The sequence below is a fragment of the Taeniopygia guttata genome, chromosome 1 (assembly GCF_048771995.1).
Source record: "Taeniopygia guttata chromosome 1, bTaeGut7.mat, whole genome shotgun sequence".
In the NCBI taxonomy this organism is placed as follows: Eukaryota; Metazoa; Chordata; class Aves; order Passeriformes; family Estrildidae; genus Taeniopygia; species Taeniopygia guttata.
Window position 1 is genome coordinate 67,615,888 of NC_133024.1, and position 19,971 is coordinate 67,635,858.

Genomic DNA, 19,971 nt, shown 5'->3' on the forward strand with positions numbered 1-19,971 from the left:
TACAATTAGCCTTTCATTAGTGGATAAGGTAGGAGCATGGATAGGGCCTGGGAAGAGGCAGTAGTAGGTTTGTGTTTTACAAATTGGAGAATTTTGTAAAAAGAAACTTTCAGTGACCTTTCTCATCAGAGAAAGTTTTCCACTGACAACCACTCCTGCTCCCTTTTTTTTCAGTTGCACCCCTTTCTTACTGAGAGATGTTCATAAAACCCAGTTTCAGGGCACCTGAGAGAAATGAAGATATGAGAAGCTGCCTAAGATCTCCCTGTGACTGGCAAATGGGAGGAATTGTGTAGTAGCAAGGACTGCAAACTCAGATTCCAACAAGGTCCAGATTAGATTATGGTGTGTGTGACTGCCCAAAACTTATAGGGTAGTACTGTTGAAAATTCCCTCACAGAACATATAAGTGTCCATTAAATTCCTATGACAGAGATCCTGGAAAATATGAGGTGGGCCAGCATGTTTCTTTTAGAGGAGAACCCAGAAATGTTTGGGACCCAGCCACCTGCAGGATCTGTTCAACTCACAGCAAATTGGATTTCTCTCCAACAAAACAGCTGACAAACATTCCAGAGCAAGTTAAGGCACTGAGCCCTGCCACTGGCAGGAAGGTGAAATCAATGAGCACCCCAGGGGGAACCAAGTTTGATCTTGTCTCTTTCCCAAAACATGCAAAAACTTGGGTGCACGCTGGTTGTGAGTATTGGATAAGGCCAGTACATTGTCTGCTCACTCAGGGAAACTGTTGTGCCCAGCAGACCACATATTCATGGTCATCCATCACCATATATTTCTTGGATCAGAAGATAAGTTATCACTTCTGAAGATTCCTGAAGGTGAAAGGACTGTGCAGGAAAATAGTTGTTTTCCAATGAACTAAATGCAACTTAAAACTCTGGGTGTTTTGTGTTTTTTGAGGTTTGGGGCCATTTGCTTTTCCCTTTCTTCAGAAAGTTCCTCTGGTTACCCATATTTCAAGGTACTGAGAAGCAGGAAGATGCCCAGAGTGCAGCCCAACTTCCAGGGCTGCCCCCACACATCTGCCCAGTGTTGGGTGGATGCTGCTGTTGTGGCTGCTCAGCAGAGGCCGGTTGGTCAGCAAAGCAGAGCTGTGGGCATCCTGTCCTGCTGCAGGAGCCCTTCCTATAATTACCCCCAAAATAATATAGCATGGAGCACCTCTTGTTCACAGGCTTCTGAAATGTATCTCTCAAAATAGCTGAAACTTCATGAAACTCTTATTTCAGCTGAGAAGCTGCTTTAGATCACTGGGTTGATTTTGGTTTTCTGAAAATCTTCCTTTAAAACTGCTAAAAAAAAAATGAGCAGGGCAGACAGACAGGAAAGCTAGCTTATTGTCTGGATATTTAGCACTGTTACTGTTGTAAGAGACAGTGCTTACTCCTTTGGTAGTAGATAAGATTTGTAATGTGTGATATACAAGGGCTAGTTTGAAAAGTGATTTATTGTTACAACATGCTCTATAAGGAATATGTTGGATTTTACATTTGTACAACTGCTTTGGAGTTGAAATTATTTTTAACCCTAACCTCCCAATGAGACAAATAAGAACAACTAGTATTTATTTTGTTAATTTTTACCATATTTATTTCCAAATGGCAACTGTGATCTTTTTTTTCAAATATCTTAGATTTATTTTTGTCTTTTCTTATTTTGCAGTGAAATTGTTCTCTCCCACTCTCCCTCTTTCTGTCTATTCTTCCTCCATATACATCTCAGGCCTTCTTTGTTTCCTCCTCATTCCCTCTTCCAGGAAAGTAAGGACAATATCATCTAGTCAGTTATAGAAGCCTGTTTTCATTTAAAAGGGAAGTTTTACCATACTAGGATGACAAGAAGTATCAGTTCTTTATCTGCCATCTTCTGTTTTCATTTCTGTTTCAGGCAGATCTTTTTCTTCTTCTTGAATATGTGAGAGGACCCTTATACCTTTACCCCTAGATACTTAAGTTAAAGTAGCCTTTGCTTGCAAGAAGTTAATAATTCCACTAATGTCAGGAGAAATGCTACAGTGTGTTGGGTAATGAAACTGGAGCACTTAAACACAGAGCAGTTAAAAAAAAAAAAAAAAAGAGTTCAAGCAACTTACTTAGGTCATTAGATGAGATGGATGTGTTTACCTTACTTCAGGGTTGTCTATCCAGCATCTTAATAGTACAAACATGCCATTCCCATGAGCAAACATCCTCTAGAGAACAGTCAAGGATAAGGACAGCCCAATGCCACTTTCTAATTTGTGGGAGGCCTCTGTGGTAACATCACACCAGTGCTTCTTTGCCCACAAAATTGTGCAGTTGTTCACACAGCAGGGTTGAGGAAGGGACCTCTGGAGATCATTTGGTCCAACCCAACTGCTCAAACAGAGCCATCTACTTAGGATCCTGTCCAGGTAGAATTTCAGTACCTCCGAGGGTAGAGACCACCACCTCTCTGGGCAATGTGTGTCCATGTTTGTGGTGGAAAAGTCTGTGCTCATTGCCTCTGTGTCACTGGGCACAACCAAGAAGAACCTGGCTCCATCCTCTTTGCACACTCCCTTCAGGGGTTTGTACATCTGAGCCTTCTCTTCCCTGTACTGAACAGTCCCATTTCTCTCAGCCTTTCCTCATAGGAGAGATGTTCCTGTTCCGTAATCATGTTTGTGGTACTCCACTGCACTTTCTCCGGTATGCCCATGTCTCTCTTACACTGAGGGATCCCACAGCTTGGCACAGTGCTAGGTAGAGGCAAAGGACCTCTGTCTGCTGGCAAAACACCTCCTAAAGTGGCTCATTGTTCACCATACTTAGTGAGGTGGAAAGGTAATTGGGAGCCAAGAAGAAGCTCCCTTGAGAGGATGGAATTGGAAGATGTGGACAAGAAGCAGAAGAAGAACTAGCCACAGCATAGGTTCTTCCTCAGAGAGGTTGCCATGGTAGCTGAGGTTCACTATATTTTCAGCCACTTTTCAGCCACTTCCTAAAAAAGAGTGTCCTCAGCAATCTCAGCTGTTCTTTAGAAACTGGATCACAAGTGGCTGGAATTGCCCAAAATGTGGCTAAAGCAGCAGGGATTTCAGTGAGCTACCTATGAGCACCAGCCTGAGCAGTCAAACTAGGTTGTTTTTCTTCCTGACTTAATGAATGCTGAAATCACAATTTTTATCACAAGGCATGGTTTGAATATCAGTCTGCAATAAAGTAAATGGCAAAATTAATCAATAACGCTGGATATGTAATAGTATCATGAGAAAAATACTCCTGCGCTTCCTCTAATTGGTAGCTTATTTTTGCTACATAAGGCACTGAATCTGACGTACCTGTAAGTAACCAGTAAAAACAGGAGTATTTGCTGACTCACAGCTACCTGTTCTTTGGGGTAAGTTTTTGCCTGATTTTCCAACAGAGGAGTGTAAAATATATATGCCCTGTGTGATACCGTATTTGAAAACTTCAGCCACCTCAATTATTCTTTGATAAAATCTCTATGTAATTTACAAGTTGTCTGCCCATAGGCTGGGCTGCTGACTGTCCTCCTCTAAGACAGGTATTAGCATAATTTTATCCAAAAGATTAGGCTTACTGAAATCTATACCAAAATTTCTTAGGATATAACAAGGCAGAGGAAAAATAGAAAATGGTGACCCAGCTATTGAAAAAAAACCCATGAAAGACCAAATTTCTTGCAGCTGTTTTCATCTGGGACCTTAAAATGGAGGGTTGATGAAAAGATGAGGAAAATCTAAAATACATTAAATGAATTTGTGGACAGAGTTTTCCCTGTTGCTTGTGTCAGGCTCTGTTAGAATAAGTAGGTGTGTCTTGGCAGTAATTTTCTGAGGCAGACTGAGGAAACTTCTCCATTTCTCATACGTTGAAGAAGATCTTTTAGATTAAGGCGTAGATTAAATTTGGGAGAACTAGGGAAGCAAACTTCATAGGAGAGGCAGTGTGGTTTCACTACAGAAGCGGACATAAAATGGATGTTATCAACCAGCAGAACCCTTTGCTGAGACTTGCACTGGATGCATAGAAATGGTTTACTCACTGTGACAACAAGTTTTAGTGTAATATCTCTTCTGAAAAAATAATTTCGAGACCACTTTAATAAAAAGGGCCACAACCTACATGAAGGTGTTCTTCTGAAAGAACAATTTAATGTATGAGTAGTTCTTATGCAAAGAAAACCCAAACTTTTTTCTACTTTTTTTTTCACAATCAGAGAATCATGGAATCACTTAGGTTAGAAAAGACTGCTAAGATCATCAAGTCCAAGCATTAACCCAGCCCTGCCAAGTCCACTACTAAACCATGTCCTGAAGTGCTATATATGCACATCTTTTAAATAACTCCAAGGATAGTGACTCAACCACTTCCCTGGGCAGCCTTTTCCAATGCATGACCAACTTTTCTTGAAGAAATTGTTCCTGATATCCATTCTAAACTTCCCTTGACGTAATTTGAGTCCATTTCCTTTTATCCTCTTATTTTTTACCAAGGAAAAGAGGCTGATCCCAAGCTCACCACACTTTCTTTAAGGCAGTTGTAGAGAGCAATAAGGTCCCCCATTAACCTTTTTTCCGCCGGGCTAAACTCCCTCATCCGCTGCTCATCAGACCTGTGTTCCAGACTCTTCCCTAACTTTTTGAAGTATTTTTAAGCTTTCTGTCTTAAAAGAAAAGAGAGAGAAAATGTTTGCTGGAACTTCCATGGGGAAAATAATTATAAAGGGCGAGTCAGGGGTGGGCGCCGCTCCCGTGTCCCGACGGCAGCCCCGCAGGAGCGCCGGGATGCGCGGCCGCAGCGCCCCCTGCCGCCCGCACGCCCCGCTGCCGCTGCTGGCCGCGGTCCCGCACGGACACTGCAGGCACGGACACTGTCCGGGACAAGCACTGCCCCGCACGGACACTGCCCCGCACGGACACTGCCCGGCACGGACACTGCCCCTCACGGGCACTGCCCGGGACAAACAGCGCCGAGCGGCAGTGCCCGCGCGGGTGGCAGGAACACCAGAGGAGTTCGCGGGGCGGGGGAAGTGGTGGTGCAGATGCAGGTGGCAAAATAATCCGCGCGAAGTGCTGCAGGCCATGGCAAACAAGAGTGGTAGGTAAGGGTAACTTTCCAAGATGTTGTATAGTATCAGTGTTGGACATCATTATTAGCTTTTGACTAGGTACACAGACCCAAATTGAGCATTTTTTGAAACCACACGACCTCCCCTGCTCCATTTTTCTTTCTGCTGTCTTGCTCAGAGATTCAAGTCTAGAGATTCTTGTCCTCTCCCTCTAAACCCCCTGCATAGAGCCACCACACTCTATAGGCTCCTTTCCACCTCAAATCTCAATCATGCTTGAACACGACTGTGAATAATTAAATCAATTCACGTGACATTTATTGTAACTAACTGGTAAGACCAGATAAATGACTGCTCCTGACACAGACATACCCCAGGTAGTGTTACAACAGTTGGCTACAATTACCATGAGCTGCAGCAGAGGCACCTTGTCACCCACATTGCTTATTAATCTCTGTTCTAATATTATTATTATTCCAAAACACAGAGCACCACCTCTGGCCCTATCATCATATGAGAACAAACTCACAAAGTGCATATTTTTCTGAGCTGGGAGTTATTTAAGCTGAAAGGGTGAAGATGCTGAGGAAGGAAGATGTGCAAAAAGATGAGGAAGGACAAAAAGTTAAGTTTGATGGGAAAGAAATAAGATATTGTTAAAAGCTAGGAACTAGTGTAAGATCAGTTCTTTTTACCTGTTCTGCCTCCCTCTGACTTTTAGCATATTTGTACTGAGTACAATTCTCACTTTAGGATCTGCCACTCTGGGAGTGATTTGAGAAAAAGGCTACTGCATGCAAAAGTGGGGGTTTTAAAGAGTAAATGAATGAATATTAAGCTCATTCATCAGCTTAATAATGAGTTTAATGCCACTACTTCAAAGATTTTTTTTCTGATAAGTCATGACAGACATAATACTTTTCCTGGAAGAAAGGGTCTATCTACCTCCCCTGATCACAAAGAAAATTTTGGAAAATTAATCCAGAGAGTCATGCCCAGAGGACATAGTCAGAACTGAAATAAGACCCAAATCACAGTTTGCTTTATGTAAATCTTCTCAGCTGTAAAGCAGAGTGGAAGATTGTTCTATGTCTAGGAGCGGCCTGACTGCTATGTAAAATATTAAGCACCCTGAGCTGAACACAAATACAAGATGCATCCCTCGGTATGAAGAGAAAGGTTTTCGTCTTTCACAATTCTCCAGTTCTCAAGCTATTGTCTTTCTAGTTAACTCAGACTTTCAGCATATTTTGGAGTGGTTTTCCCAGTCTTCCAAAGGCTACTTTTGTCACCCCCCATTTGAAAATAAAATTTCAGGAGCAGTTGCATTCATCTGGTGGCTAAACTAGCTTAAACAGAGCTTCTTGGTTTGGTGTCTCTCCAGTAGATTCAGACCTTTATTGTAAGCTCCCTTTTTGCCTTTTACAGGCATTTCCCCAAGTATGTGCCAACATATCTTGATGAAGTCTTGTCTCTGTCTATAGCAGCTAGATGTTTGACTGCAGTGAGAACAAGATTTCTCCTACTGCCTCTATTTTTGTATAACCTATGAAAAGATAATGAAGGTGGAAAGCAGGCATAAACAAACGTTCTGAGGAAGCAATTTATTTTCATTTCAGCTTCACTCTAGTTCAGCAGTAGACAATATGATTATGTGTGCTACATATTTGATATTCATTACCCAGTGCTTTCAGTCTGTGCAGTTCTTAATTTGGGTTTTCAGGAGGATGACTGATGTGCAGACCATAACAGCAGTCCTTGAACAGGCCATGTAGAAGCTGAAAGATAAGATGGCAAATCAGAACATTACCATTTTCCCAATGTTTCTCTTCTTGATTTTACTTTTTCTGAAAGGATCATTCATGCTCTGATTTTCTATTTTGTCCTACACAAGTCTTCAAGACCGACATAAATTTAGGCCATGTAAATACTTCTTACTATCATATTACTCATTTGTTTCTCACTGTAAAGCATCTGGAATCATGTCAGGTTCAAAGTATCCTTCCTTAACCTAAAAACCTTCACTGGAATAAAGGTACACCACAGCAGTGGCAAGCTGTTGCAGTTTACATGAAAAGGGGCCCCATTTTTACTCACATGAGAGGGTGTCAGGGTGCTCACTGCTTCCAGCATAGTCTGAAATACTGTCCTTTACAGATGCAGTTCCAGCTCATCAGACACTTTGTTTGCATGACTCACTTACAGTCTGTTTGCTACAGCTGTCAAGTTTTGGCTGCAAATCTGCTCCCTGTTGGTGTTTAAATACACCCTTCCCTTTTCTGCTGTGGTCTTAGGACTCCCTCTGACAAGCAGCATGAGCAAAATGGTGTAATGCCATTGGGATACACTGGCTTAGCTTGTACATTCAGAAGTTAAAATTATTCACAAATCAGAAATATAAAGCAAGGAAATGCTCAGCAAGCCAAATGAGTTGAGCTTTTGAGGTCTATTTTCAGGTGTTTTCTGCTGGTGTGTTTTAGAAATCAGAGGACTTAGGTGGGTTTCCATCAGCTAAATCCCTGGCCACAAGCCAGGTGAATGGTCTCTGTTTTGAAAAGAGTGAAACCAACAAACCAACAGAAGCGGAGAATGCTGAGCAGAGAAGGACTTGGTGAAAGGCTAGGGAGGGAGCTAGAAACCTGAGTTGCACTGATGGAAGGAATTCAGCATGCTTGGTGTAGATACCTCATGCATACCTGCCTTTCAAGCTGCCCACTGGCACTCCCTGTCTCAAGGAGTGTCATTATTATTTTTATAGTCAATGGATGGAGATACGTGTCTCCACAAAGAAATCACGTTCATCTTTCTTAGGGGTAACATGCAGGGTTTTACTCAGACATCTGCAAAAGCAGACCATTGCCTGTGCATGCTGCAGAAAGGTGGCAACCAAAATGAAGTGTATGTTGGGTGCTTGAATGAGAAAGATTCAGCCTTAATACACTTTGGCAAGGAGAAGAGGCTGTCAAAGTGTTGCCAGCTTAGAGCTCAGACAGTTCCAGAAGATACAAATGGCAAGGAGGAGATGGCAACAACACTTACTCGTTTCTTCCTACTTCCAGTTTTGCTCCTTCATTGCCTGTAGAAAGAGACTCACATTCATCCTTCAAGTACTTTGTGATGTATTTACCTTCTTTCCTTCTTTCAACACCAAGCTTTATGTGCAATCGCCTCAGGACTGAGGGAAAAAAAAAAAAAAAAAAAAAGAAAACAAAGCAAAACACCAAGGCCTGAGGGCAGAAATATTTTAGGTTGCCAGGAGAAAGATGTTATTTTATGATTCATTGCTTATTTGTACTGTGGATGGCTGGCTTTTGGGAATTAATGGAAATCAGACACGTTTCACCTAGCTAGTTGTACAGTCTTACTTCTGTTTGGTGTAGTGGTGGGTACATGGTTACTGTAGCTCCTTTAAGGATAAAAGGTGACCTTTCAAGCTGCAGTCATGCAGAAAGGTTTATGGAAAGCATTCTGGAGAGACAATGCCTTTGAGGCATCAGAAGCTTTCCACACTGCTCTTTACCCATAAAGATAAAGGATTTCTGCTACTTGGGGCATCCACAGTTCCTCTGGGCAGCCTCATCCAATGCCTTAACACCATCCTAATGAGGAATTTCTTCCTAATATTTAATCTAAACCTGCCCTCTTTCAGTTGAAACATTCCCCTTTGCCCTTGTAAAACATCCCCTTCCAACTCTCTTCTAGCCCCCTTCAGGTGCCTACAAGGTGCTGAAAGGCAGCCTTCTCCAGGCTAAACAGCTGCAAATCTCTCAACCTGTCTCCATAGGAAATAATCTTTGACAATTCTCTGATAATCTTTGTGGCCTTCCTCTGGACATGCTCCAATGACTCCATGTCCTTCTGTAGCCCAGACTGAACACAGCACTGCAGGTAGGGTCTCACAAGAGCAAAGCAGAGGGGCAGAATCCCCTCCCTTGACCCTGGGGTCAAGCTCATGCTGCTTTTCATGCACCCCAGGGTGAAGTTGGCTCTCTGTGCTGCAAGGGTACACTGCCAGCTCTTGTTGAGCTTCTCATCCACCAACATTCCTGAGTCCTTCTGCCCAAAACTACTCTCAGTCAATGTTCCACTCAGCCTGTGTTTGTGCTTGGGATTGCCCTGACCCAGGTGCAGCACCCTCCACTTGAACATCATGGGGTTCTCACAGGCTCACCCCTCAAACCAACCCAGGTCCCTCTGGATGACATTCCTTCTCTCCAGTGTGTTGACTGCAGCGCACAGCTTGTTGTCATCAGCAAACTTGCTGAGGATGCACTTGATCCCACTGTCCATCTCATTGATAAAGATGTTAAAACATATTGGTCCCAGTTCTGACCCCTCAGGAATACCACTTGTCACTGCTCTCTGCTTGGACATCAGGCCATTGACCATCCAGCCAATTCCTTATCCACTGATTGATCTCTGTCAAATTCATGTCTGTCCACATTAGACACAAAGTTTTACATAGAACAGTGGCCAATTCTTTGCACAAGTCCAGGTAAATTATGTCAGTCACACTTTTCCCTTACACATCAAAGCTGTAACCCCATCATAAGGCCACCAGATTTGCCAGGTAGCATTTGCCCTTAGTGAAGTCATGCTGGCTGTCACCAATCACCTCCTTATTTTCCATGTGCCTTCTTACAGTTTCTAGGAGAATCTGCTCCATCATCTCAACAGACATTGAGACTGCCTGTCCTGTAGTTCCCCAGGTCTTTTTTTTTTTTCCCTTTGAAAAGGGGACTTATGCTTTCCCTGTTTCTATCAGTGGGAATTTCACAGGACTGACACAGATTCTCAAATATGATGGATACAAGCTTACCTACTTCCACTGTCAGTTCCCTCAGGATACTCAGATGCATCTCATCAGGTCCCACGGATTTGTTCACCTTGAGGGTCCTTAGATGTTTTCAAACCTGATCTCTTACAGCAGGTGGTTCTTCATTTTCCCAGCTCTTGCCTTTGCCTTCTCGGGGAAGGAAGGTGTGTGATCATCCTCCATCTGGCAGTGGGCAAACACTGACCTGTGCTGCAGGCTTTGGTGCTTTCCAGCACAAGGATGCAAAAGAGATGTGCAAGAGAGCATCTGTGTTTGGTAATCCTGTTTCTAAAGGAGCCTCTATAACACATTTTGGCTTTTGTCTTTAGACTTTCTCTCCGGTATTGTGGGACATACTTGTAAAGCTTGATGTGCCTGTGCTTTTGAAAGGTTCACCAAATAGCGCTTCCATTCAGCTTCAATATACAAATGCAGAGTTAGCAAATTCATACAGTATGTTTGCATATCCAATTTGGATTTTTTTTTTAAAGCTATAATCTTTCTACAGTTTTGTTGTATTTTAACTAAAATTACTATCCCATAGCAGAGATCTAGACTTTATTACATGTGTTTTCTATTTCTGTTTTGCAGTTTTTGTTATGACAGCAGTTGCTTTCACTTCTACAATGACTCAAAATACATCTGAGATCATGTGTGGGTTTATCAGCCAGAAGGATGAAGGTTCAGAAGCACCACAGACATCAGTAGCTCCTAAGGTGATATAATAGAGAACAAGTTGCTTGTAAAATGTTCCTGTCTGTTCCAGGAATACCTTCCCAGGAACTTACAACACCCTAAACCTTTAAAATGTGAGGACATCACAGACAAAATCACTAGGGTTATGCCAAATATGGCTCCAGAAGGTTAGAGGGATACATATCTGAATATTCAGACTCTGAAACTGTGAATAGTTAAGTACCAGTTTTCTCTAAAACTGGCTTTTTTAATAACATCTTGATATTATCTTATATCAGCATGCCTGAATATTGCTGGATATTGTTGGCAACATATCAGTGTAAAAATATATATGAACACATGTGCCCTTAAGAGGAGACTGCCATGGCCATGGTGCGTGTATGCCATTGTTGCTGGGACTGACAGAAAGCTGGACTGCCCTCTATTCCCACCAGCCCATAAATCCCTGCCAGTTCTGAACTTTGACTTCAACACCAAAGCTGGACAATTAATCAAATACTATTTTATTTTTTTCTCTTCTGACTCAAAATGGTAAAAAGCCAGGTGGAGGTGATGTGTAACTAAATTATAAATCATCTGAGACCTGCAGTTAAAATATTTCCTGAGGATTCTTGTTTCAAGGCAGTCTTATGAAATCTTTTTCATTCCTGAACAACTGAATCAGTAATTCAAATAATAAATGAAGGCATAGCAGCCAAAGCTGTGCTGTCCTGGTATCTGACAAGGCAGAATATGGCTGTTACTTCTGGGTACTTCTCAGGTCAAGAGAAAGGAAAAAGGAGAGAGACATGGAAAAACCAACCAAACAAGCAAAATGGGGATGCAATGAACTCTGTCCTTTCATAAACTTACACTGGATAAAATTCACCCAACAAAGCAATAGAGATATTTAGGGCTCTTCTTCCGATGGAGCTACTTACTTACCACCTTTTGCTGTAGCTAATCTTAGAGACTCACTAATCCATTGGTGGCTTTCAGAATAACTGTGGAAGATTCTGTTTCTGTTTGCAATTCTCCTTTAATTGTACACAGGGGTGAGGAAATGAAAAATATGACAACATCCAGCCCAAATGTTCCTTACCCAATAAACCCCCCAAGGAGTTGAGGAGCAGTCTAGCCAGATGATGCAGTGACAAGCAATGAGATGCTAAAATAAAACCAGCATTCTGACCCTGCCTTTGCTTCCAAGCTGCAAACAGAAAGGTTTTATTATAGTTCTGTGTCTCCCTATGGTTCTAAATAAAAGGAAACAAAATCAAGTGTAAAGAATAACCCATATCACTACCAGAAATTATCATGGCTCTGGCTAAGATTGTTCTGTGGTGTTTGTCTAGAGAACAGAATTTACTAATTCAACAGGAACCCTATAGAGTTTCCTCATGCAGTAGAATTCAACATATTTATTAATAGGTTGGATTGTAGAAATCAAAAAAGTGCATCCTTTAAAAATATCTGAATAAAAAAAAAACAAAAACAAACAAACAAACAAAAAAAAAAAAAAAACAAAAAAAACCAAGAAAAAAAGACAAATAAAGCTAACTGCTAATAAATACCTAACAGTCTGTCCTCCTGCATTGCAGGTTCCTAATATTTTGGAAGACCTTGGGTGTTACTTGAATTCTCAAGGAACAGAGAATATCTACCAAACAATTAAAAATGTGGAAGTCAATGTTTTTGAAGATATTGAATTAAGAATAACAATGAGTATTCCAAATATCATTTCGTGCTTCTGGTTCTTTAAAAAGAGCAAAGCCTGTGAACTTTCTTTCGACTCAGAGAATAGGTAAGTCAAGGGATGTACTGGATCAAAGATCCTTTAAGAGATCTTTTCTTTTAGAATGCAAATTGAATGTTTTCTCTGACTGTGCCTGTGTTTGATTTCATGTGTGCATTATCTTTTTCAATCTCTTTATCCTTAACTGTTGTCACTCAGCAGCACATTACTGATTGTCATTTAGATCAATGTACACATATGAATCTTAAAACCAAGAACATTTTAAAATCAGCTGGTTCTTTTAATTTGTATAGCATCCTGCATGGGGGTCTCCAGGCACTCTCTGACATTGATGGATTTGAGCTTTCCCATGCTCGTGAGGAAAAATTGTGATTTTATAGTCAAAGAAACAGAGGCATGGAGAGTTATATGACTTTTAGGATCACAATGCACATCAAGAACAACAGCAACAGAATTCTAACTCTCACAGCCAAACCTGGACTGGAACCTGAGACTCCATAATTGCCTCCTCATGCAAAACTTGTATAATGAGACTGTAGGTAAAGCATTTGGCTGTGGAGCTCCTGAACTGCCTCAAGCTCAGGAAGGCCCTCCTTGCCAATGCTCAGCATTCAGCATGTGGTACTGTGGCTGTAAGTTCCTATGTGCTGCTTGTGTAGGAAGACACATGAAGGAAATATTTCAGGTTGAAGGGCACTATGTAAATAATGAATACCACTATATACAATCTTTGAAGGGTTTTTGCAAGCACTAAAGAGCTAACATTTAATTGTGTGTGCTGCATATTACCTTCTTCATATTAGCGTGCCAAATACAACTTTACTTTCTGTTTTATAGATATATAACATCTTTGGCTTTTTCCCAAATAAAAGAAGGACAAGCTGGAAAATACACCCTCTTGGTCACAAGTAAATCTGGCAATTACAGAGTAGTTGTGCCCGTTCTCATCCAAAGTAAGTATGTCTAATGAAAGAGGTCATTCCATCAATAGGTTCAAGGGCAGAGGCTCAAGTTCAGTCAAAGCAATGAAGCTTTTATGTGCTGCACTTCAAGCATCTTCCTAGATTAGCATAGCACTTGGAGCTGTCTTCGGAGGCTGAAGGCAGAACCACAAACTACATGAGAGTCAGCTTTCTCTAGTCAATAAACCATGCAAATGAACAAATAAAGATGTAAATGTGCAGAAGCTTTCTTCTCCCTTGTGAAAAAATCCTTTCTGTGTCAAAAGGGACACACTGTGGCTTTTTTTGTGCTTTTAAGGCTTGTGGGCTAGATTTTTTTGATCTCATTTTAGCCTGTTTATTGTTGATGTTGCTAACTGTGTTGTAATCTGGACCAGATCAGGATTTCCCTTTTATATTCTGGTCACACTTTAACCTGCTGCCACTTTTCCACTTGTGCCTGGGTCTCTCACTGCTTCCTTTTGCAATTCTGTGGGTGGCAAGAGGTACACTGAGGAAAGGGAAAAGAAACAGTCCCTCTTTTCAGTGGCAGCTTTGACTTGTTGATTGTCTTTTAAACCAAAGCTCATCAGTTCTGCAGCTGCTCAACACTAGTGTGCCCGAGAAGCTGAGGTTTTAGCTGCTGTTAAATGCTGATGACAGAGCACCTGTGAGGTGCAACTTTTTGAAAGGCTCCCAGTGGGAGTGGATTTGATTGAGTTTTCTCAAGGCTCACACAAGAGACACCTCTGATGCAAAGGCAAAAGCTGCAACAAAGTGCAAGCTTCTGTTTCTAACTAGGGATGTCTGAAAGCATCGCAAAAAAACATATAAAGACACATGGTGACATGATTTTTTAACAGAATATAATGATTATATTATCTTATCTGGAAAGGGACAAATTTAAAGATAAAATTTAAAACAGCAAAAAGAAATTTCAAAGGCAAAACCTCAACCAAACAGCTAAAAGACTAGTGAACACTACCAGGTTTAACAAGTGCTATTACTTGCCTTGATTTTAACAAACTGTGACTAATCAGCATTTGTTTTTCTCTATTTAGTTTTTTTTAAAGTATTTCTTCTGTTTAACTTTTTTATCTCTCTCTGGTTCACAAAAGTCACCTCTAATCTCTCCTTGTTTCATTTGAAAGCTTACTGCATGCCTCAATTATAAATTTAACAGCTTCATTGAGGGGACAAAGTATTAAACCTTTCATTAAGAATTGCCATCTCTATATCAATTAGGCTTTAGAGGTAAAAAGTGTTATTACATGTGCAAGCAAGAATAGCTTGAAACAATGTCGGTAAAGGTCCTTTCCCTATCAATTGCTTGGATTGCTTTCTCTTTGCTCCTGTGAATTTAATGTCATAATTACATCTCTTATAAAACCCTTCAGGCTAGATATGAATCCTTCAACTTGGATATGAATCTCTGTAGGTAAAAAAAACCCCTCTAAGTCTTATCCTATAAGACATAAATGAGGAAAGAAATTACGAAGCCATGAGTATTACTTTCACCTTAGTGCGTCACCTTGCCCACAATGAAAGTATGACTGAGAAAATGTCACTTTTATATGTGGCAGCTGCAATTTCATTGAAAGAGGACTTAAAACTGGACACAGTGCTTTTCATTTTGAGTCAAACCTTTATCAGATTCAATACATTAATTTTTTTGCTCCTAGTCCAAGTCTGTGCCTGAGAGGATCACGGTGCTGGGAATTGTCTAGGAATCATTTCTCTCTGGGTTACAGATGCAAGGTAGAGAAGTTTGCTGGTTGTCAGAAGTCATTATCACCCCTTCTGTCTCCATCATGAGCAAACCCCATTTTGTGTACAGATTTTTTCAGTCTCAACAGATACTCCACCAAAGGACAGGCTTAGCATGTAATTTCAAAATCACATTTGCCCCCACCCAGTGAAATGAATAGCAACCACAGCAAATTAACACCTTTCAGCCTCAGGATTATCCCCTGGCATATGGAGGCAGGCCTTTGGTACAGGGAAGCTGTGTATTTAGCAATCAAGGCTGAAAAGCTCATGAGACCAACCCACCCACCTAAGGCTAAATTGTTTTCTGTTCCCTCAGTGTTAAATCTCCTGAAACAAATCGCAGCTCTGTAACTTTATGTACTACAAAATAAGCAAAACACGCTTTCAAAATTATTTCAGCTTTCTTTAACATTTGCATGATTTTTATCAGAAAAACCAGCCAAACCCTATTTCAGGAAAAGGGAAAAATCGGATTCTATCGAGTGCATATCTGAGAGCTACCCCCAGCCCTCTGTGGAATGGATATTCTGCAAAACACCAGAAAAGAGGTATGTGTATGTGTATACGCATGGTGAATCTCTAGACTGAAAGTTAGCCATTTTCTGGAGAAAAAGTGACAGGGTGAGAAGAAATGACCTCAAGATGTGCTGAGGGAGGTATCAGATTGTATATTAGCAAAAATTTCTTCACTTATAGGGTTGCTAATCACTGGAACAGGCTGCCTAATAAGCAAATTAATCACCATCCCTGGAAGTGTTCAAAAAACGTGTAATGTGGCACCTGGAGACCTGGTTTAGTGGTGAACATGGCAGAGTTAATTTGACGGTTGGACTCAGTAATCTTAGATATCTTCTCCAATGTTAATGATTCTATGATTCTACACTGCTTAGTGTGCCTACTCAGCTGGGGAGATAACTGAAGAAAAGCCTTTGAGTCAGGATTTTTGGAGATGGGCTCTGCTGTTTGGCACACTCATGGGCTGGTTGAAGACCTGTGTCCACGTGATCCACTTTTGGAGTGCTGCAACACATTTTTCCTAAAACTTTTGACTATTTTGCTCTTTTGGAAACTGTCAGCTCTTGGCTTTAGAAATTTTATTCCAGATTCATATTTTGATGACACAAAGACAAATCAAAGGCATCTTGTTTCCCCCCTAGTTTTTCACGTTGTTTTTAGATTTGAATCTTACAATCATAGAACGCTTTAGATCGGAAAGGACCTTAAAAGCTCATCTTTAGAGTCTAAGTGCACTGCAATATGCAGGTACATCCGCCACGAGATGATTTGATGGTTTCAAATCACCTCCCTGTGCCTTAGCAGAGCTTCTAGGAGTCTGTTCTGTGACCTTCTGAGGTACAGAGGTAAGGATGACAGCTTGGCAGTTCCCATAGGCTTCCTTTCTACCCTTTTTTAAAATGATGCAATGTTTGCCTTTTTCTAGTCACTGGGGGCTTCACCAGGAGTATCAGAGCTGAGAAGACAAGGGGTCATGATTTTGTGAGCTAAATAATCTTCCCCATTCTATTAATATATAAAGTTTATTCTATTAACAGGGGCAATAATACTTTTCTCTGCAGCATGGCAGTTCGGGGTCTGGATCTCATAATGCCACTGGATTTGCAGCACCTCCCACCACCAGGAAATCAGAGATGCAGTGTGAAAGCTCAGCCTCTATGATTTTACTCTTGTCTGGATTTTAATCACATCATTACCTGTCTAAGAGCCAGTTTGAGCATATTCAGGTCATTTCAGCTCACATTTCTGCCCAGACTGTGACATTTTTTCTTTCTTATCTTCACCTTTCCTAGTTCCTTTTTATTCAATATGTGAAATCCAGTTTTCCCACTATTGTTTGCATATTCTCATGGTTTAGAGATTTATCAGATTTATTTGCTTGCGGTTAACCAAATGAGTCAATGAATAATTATGCTTGTAATTGCAGTTGCCCTTATAAAAGGCATGAAGAAACTGGAGAAATAGATGGCAAACAGATGGTGCAACATGAATTATTTCAAACTTACATATGGTGCTGTGCAGTTAATGTCCTGGGCAGAGAATGCACCAGCCTCTTTACAATAGGTAACTTCCCTCTAAGCTTTACTTTCATGTGAGCTCAATGCTGCTGCTGAAGTTAGTTGCACTACCCATCTGAGTATGACTTCTGGTTTAAGCTACTTTTTCGTAATCACTGGAATAAAGTTAACAGTGAATATGCTTGCTCTGTCACATGTTTAAAACCTAATTCAAATAACTCTCCCTGGTCTCTGTAAAAAGCCTCTTGCCTTTCTATATTTGCTATACTTGTATTGACTTTTTTGTTCATGCTTTTAGGACTGTGTGCATGGAAAAGCTCTCCAAAGTGTTCTCAAACATATGTATAATTATTAATTAATATATGCACTCAGGTTGACTTGCCGTTTTTTTTTTTTTTTTTAATAAACCCAACCTGAGCTAAGCTCTATGCTGCATTGTGTCCTAGAGGTATCTTGTGAATCACAACAAAATTTGTTTTGAGACATCTAAATCCATGAAGATTACTAATTTCATGATTATGGAATCATCATTACAATGTAAAAATTAATATCTATGCAGCATTAGCAGAAAAAAATGTTGATCTAACTGAGCATTTTCCAGGCAAAGTGATGGTTGTTTCAGTGTCTATGTTTTGGTTTTGTAGATTTAAATGAAAGACAAGCAGCACCTTTACCTGAGCTACTACTTAAGGTCAGTGAACCATTGCTGATCAGATGCAGAGCTGTTCACCAAAATTATAAATTCAGAATACAACTGTCTTTTGAAAACAGAGAAGTTGAGCAGGTAAAAATACAGGGCATATTCTAAAATAGGCTGTATTGGGCACTATCAACTGATTAAATGTGAATCTCTGTTGAAAACCAGGGTTGTCACTTTGAAGGATTAGAATATCAAGAAAACTTCTCAGCAATTCGGATCCAGTATGTGTTTGTTTCAGCAGCAGAAAAAAATTACAGTGGACATTACACCTGTTCTTCTACTGCTCATCCAAATCAAACTGCTTTGATCACAGTTCTAGGTAATTCCAATCCCTGGTGTTAATTTTGTCTCTCAGCTGTTTTGCTTTGTTTTCCATGTGTCTGTTCTTTACTTGTAAATATGCAGTGTATGATTGTAGTTCCCTTGCTAAGGAAAAAGTCTGTTTGCACTTACAAGCAATCCAGGAGAGCCAAGAGATTAATCTGAACTGAGTCATTCTGGTACCTGAATACAATTAACCTTTTTCTTTATATTGCTTTTTAAAGAATTCCCTTTAAAAGACAGTGCTTTTAGAGGTGAAATGAAATGGCACTGTTTAGAGATGCAGTCTGTATGACTGTTTCAATGGGGTCCCCTGGAAACACAGGCTGGAATTCACCTCACATGTTGGTGACTCTCAGCCAGTGTGCCAGAGAGACGTAATTTTAAAAAGCAAATCTCATTCTACTTAAGCAACATGCTGATTTGAAAGCCAGTGGTGTTGAATTTAGTTGAGAGCAGCCTCAACTGCAAACTTTGTTCCTCAGATGGAAATAATATACAAATAGGCCTAGGTCTGGAAATAAGGCATAAAAAGGAATGCTGTAGGTAGGACCATGCTGCTGGAGTAGGTATGGGGGTATAATTTAATGGCTGGTGTGCTTGGAGCTGGAGCCTCTAGCCCTGAAAACAAGGCTCTCTGAAGCAGTCACTATATGTTTGACCTTAGATGTAGTTGCTCTCAGGATTTATGATTCCTAGTCTAGGTATGGTAGGAAGTGAGAGTACTTACCCTAGTCTCTTCAAAAATGACTTTCCCAGTGCAATATCCCCTTTTCAGCTTCTGCCTACCACTGAGCAGGAAGTCCTCTCATCATTTGCAGTAACTGAGTATGATACCTGTGCATTTTTTCTACGCACATCTCCTTGGTAAACAGGAACATAGAGGTCAGAGTGTACTGTAGAGATAGGGCAAGATCCTCTTTTTCATCAATAGCATATGTCAGAAATAGTGGCTTCTGGGATCTGTGAACTACCAGGTGTGAGCATGGGTGAAAGTCAGAGAGAATATTTGAGTTGCTGTCCCTGGAAGGCTGTATTTCTGAGCTGTATTTCTGAGGGTATTTTTTCACTGCAATGCACCAACCTATATTGATTGTCTGTGCCCTCCTTAATACCCCTTCATCCCAACAAAACTTCTGAGGGTTCATTGTCTTTGCTGGTGAAAAAAATCAATTTGTTTACTTACATGGTGGATTAAAGCGGGTGATGTTGTCATACCAAGCTAACAGCTGTGCTTCTCTCTCCAAGGTTCTACAGGAATATCCTGTGCTTCTGATCCATCCCATCATTTAGCCTAATGAGCTAATGATAATCACCATGGGTGTGAATTTATGCTAACAATGCAGATTCCATTTCCACAGTGATACAGATACAGATTTCACTTGGTTGCCCATGTGTTAGGGTAGCAGTTTCTGAAGCAATCAGTGTCCCACCTTTAAACTGTTATTGTGCATGATTCAACACCTGTAGCTTCACTGAGAATCATCATGGTAAAATTTATCCAAGAGAAAACTGATTTGGTTGGCACATATTCCATTGCCTGGGGAGCCTGGCTATCAGATCTGTATGGATGGGTGTCTTCAAATCTCTAATAATGCCTTCTAGCCAGACTGCTTTGATTTGCTCTTTGGTAATTGATGCCTCACCAATTTATCCCATTTTGTGTGACTGTCAGGTCAGGCAAGGTGGTTAAGCCACTTCAAAGCACAACAGAGATCATGCCAACAGCTGCAACTGCAAGGCTCTTTGTTACTGCAGGCCTTACATTCAGTTTCCACCAGCATTAAAAAAATAATTTTTAGCACTACACAATCTTAGTTCAGTAATATGCAAGTTATTTTGCAGCACATTATATTAAAAGCAAAAAATACAGAAATATGAGG

At 40.7% G+C, this 19,971-nt stretch overlaps 1 protein-coding gene across 1 annotated transcript in view; it reads left to right on the plus strand.

Moving 5' to 3' along the window:
- Positions 1-19,971, plus strand: part of FLT3 (fms related receptor tyrosine kinase 3) — a 50,641-nt gene that overhangs the window by 9,310 nt on the left and 21,360 nt on the right. Inside the window, exons 2-8 of the mRNA XM_030274769.4 lie at positions 10,484-10,608; positions 12,169-12,371; positions 13,161-13,276; positions 15,465-15,582; positions 16,977-17,113; positions 17,712-17,851; positions 17,933-18,086. Coding sequence (XP_030130629.4) covers positions 10,484-10,608; positions 12,169-12,371; positions 13,161-13,276; positions 15,465-15,582; positions 16,977-17,113; positions 17,712-17,851; positions 17,933-18,086 — 993 coding nt within the window. The remainder of the gene's footprint in view (positions 1-10,483; positions 10,609-12,168; positions 12,372-13,160; positions 13,277-15,464; positions 15,583-16,976; positions 17,114-17,711; positions 17,852-17,932; positions 18,087-19,971) is intronic.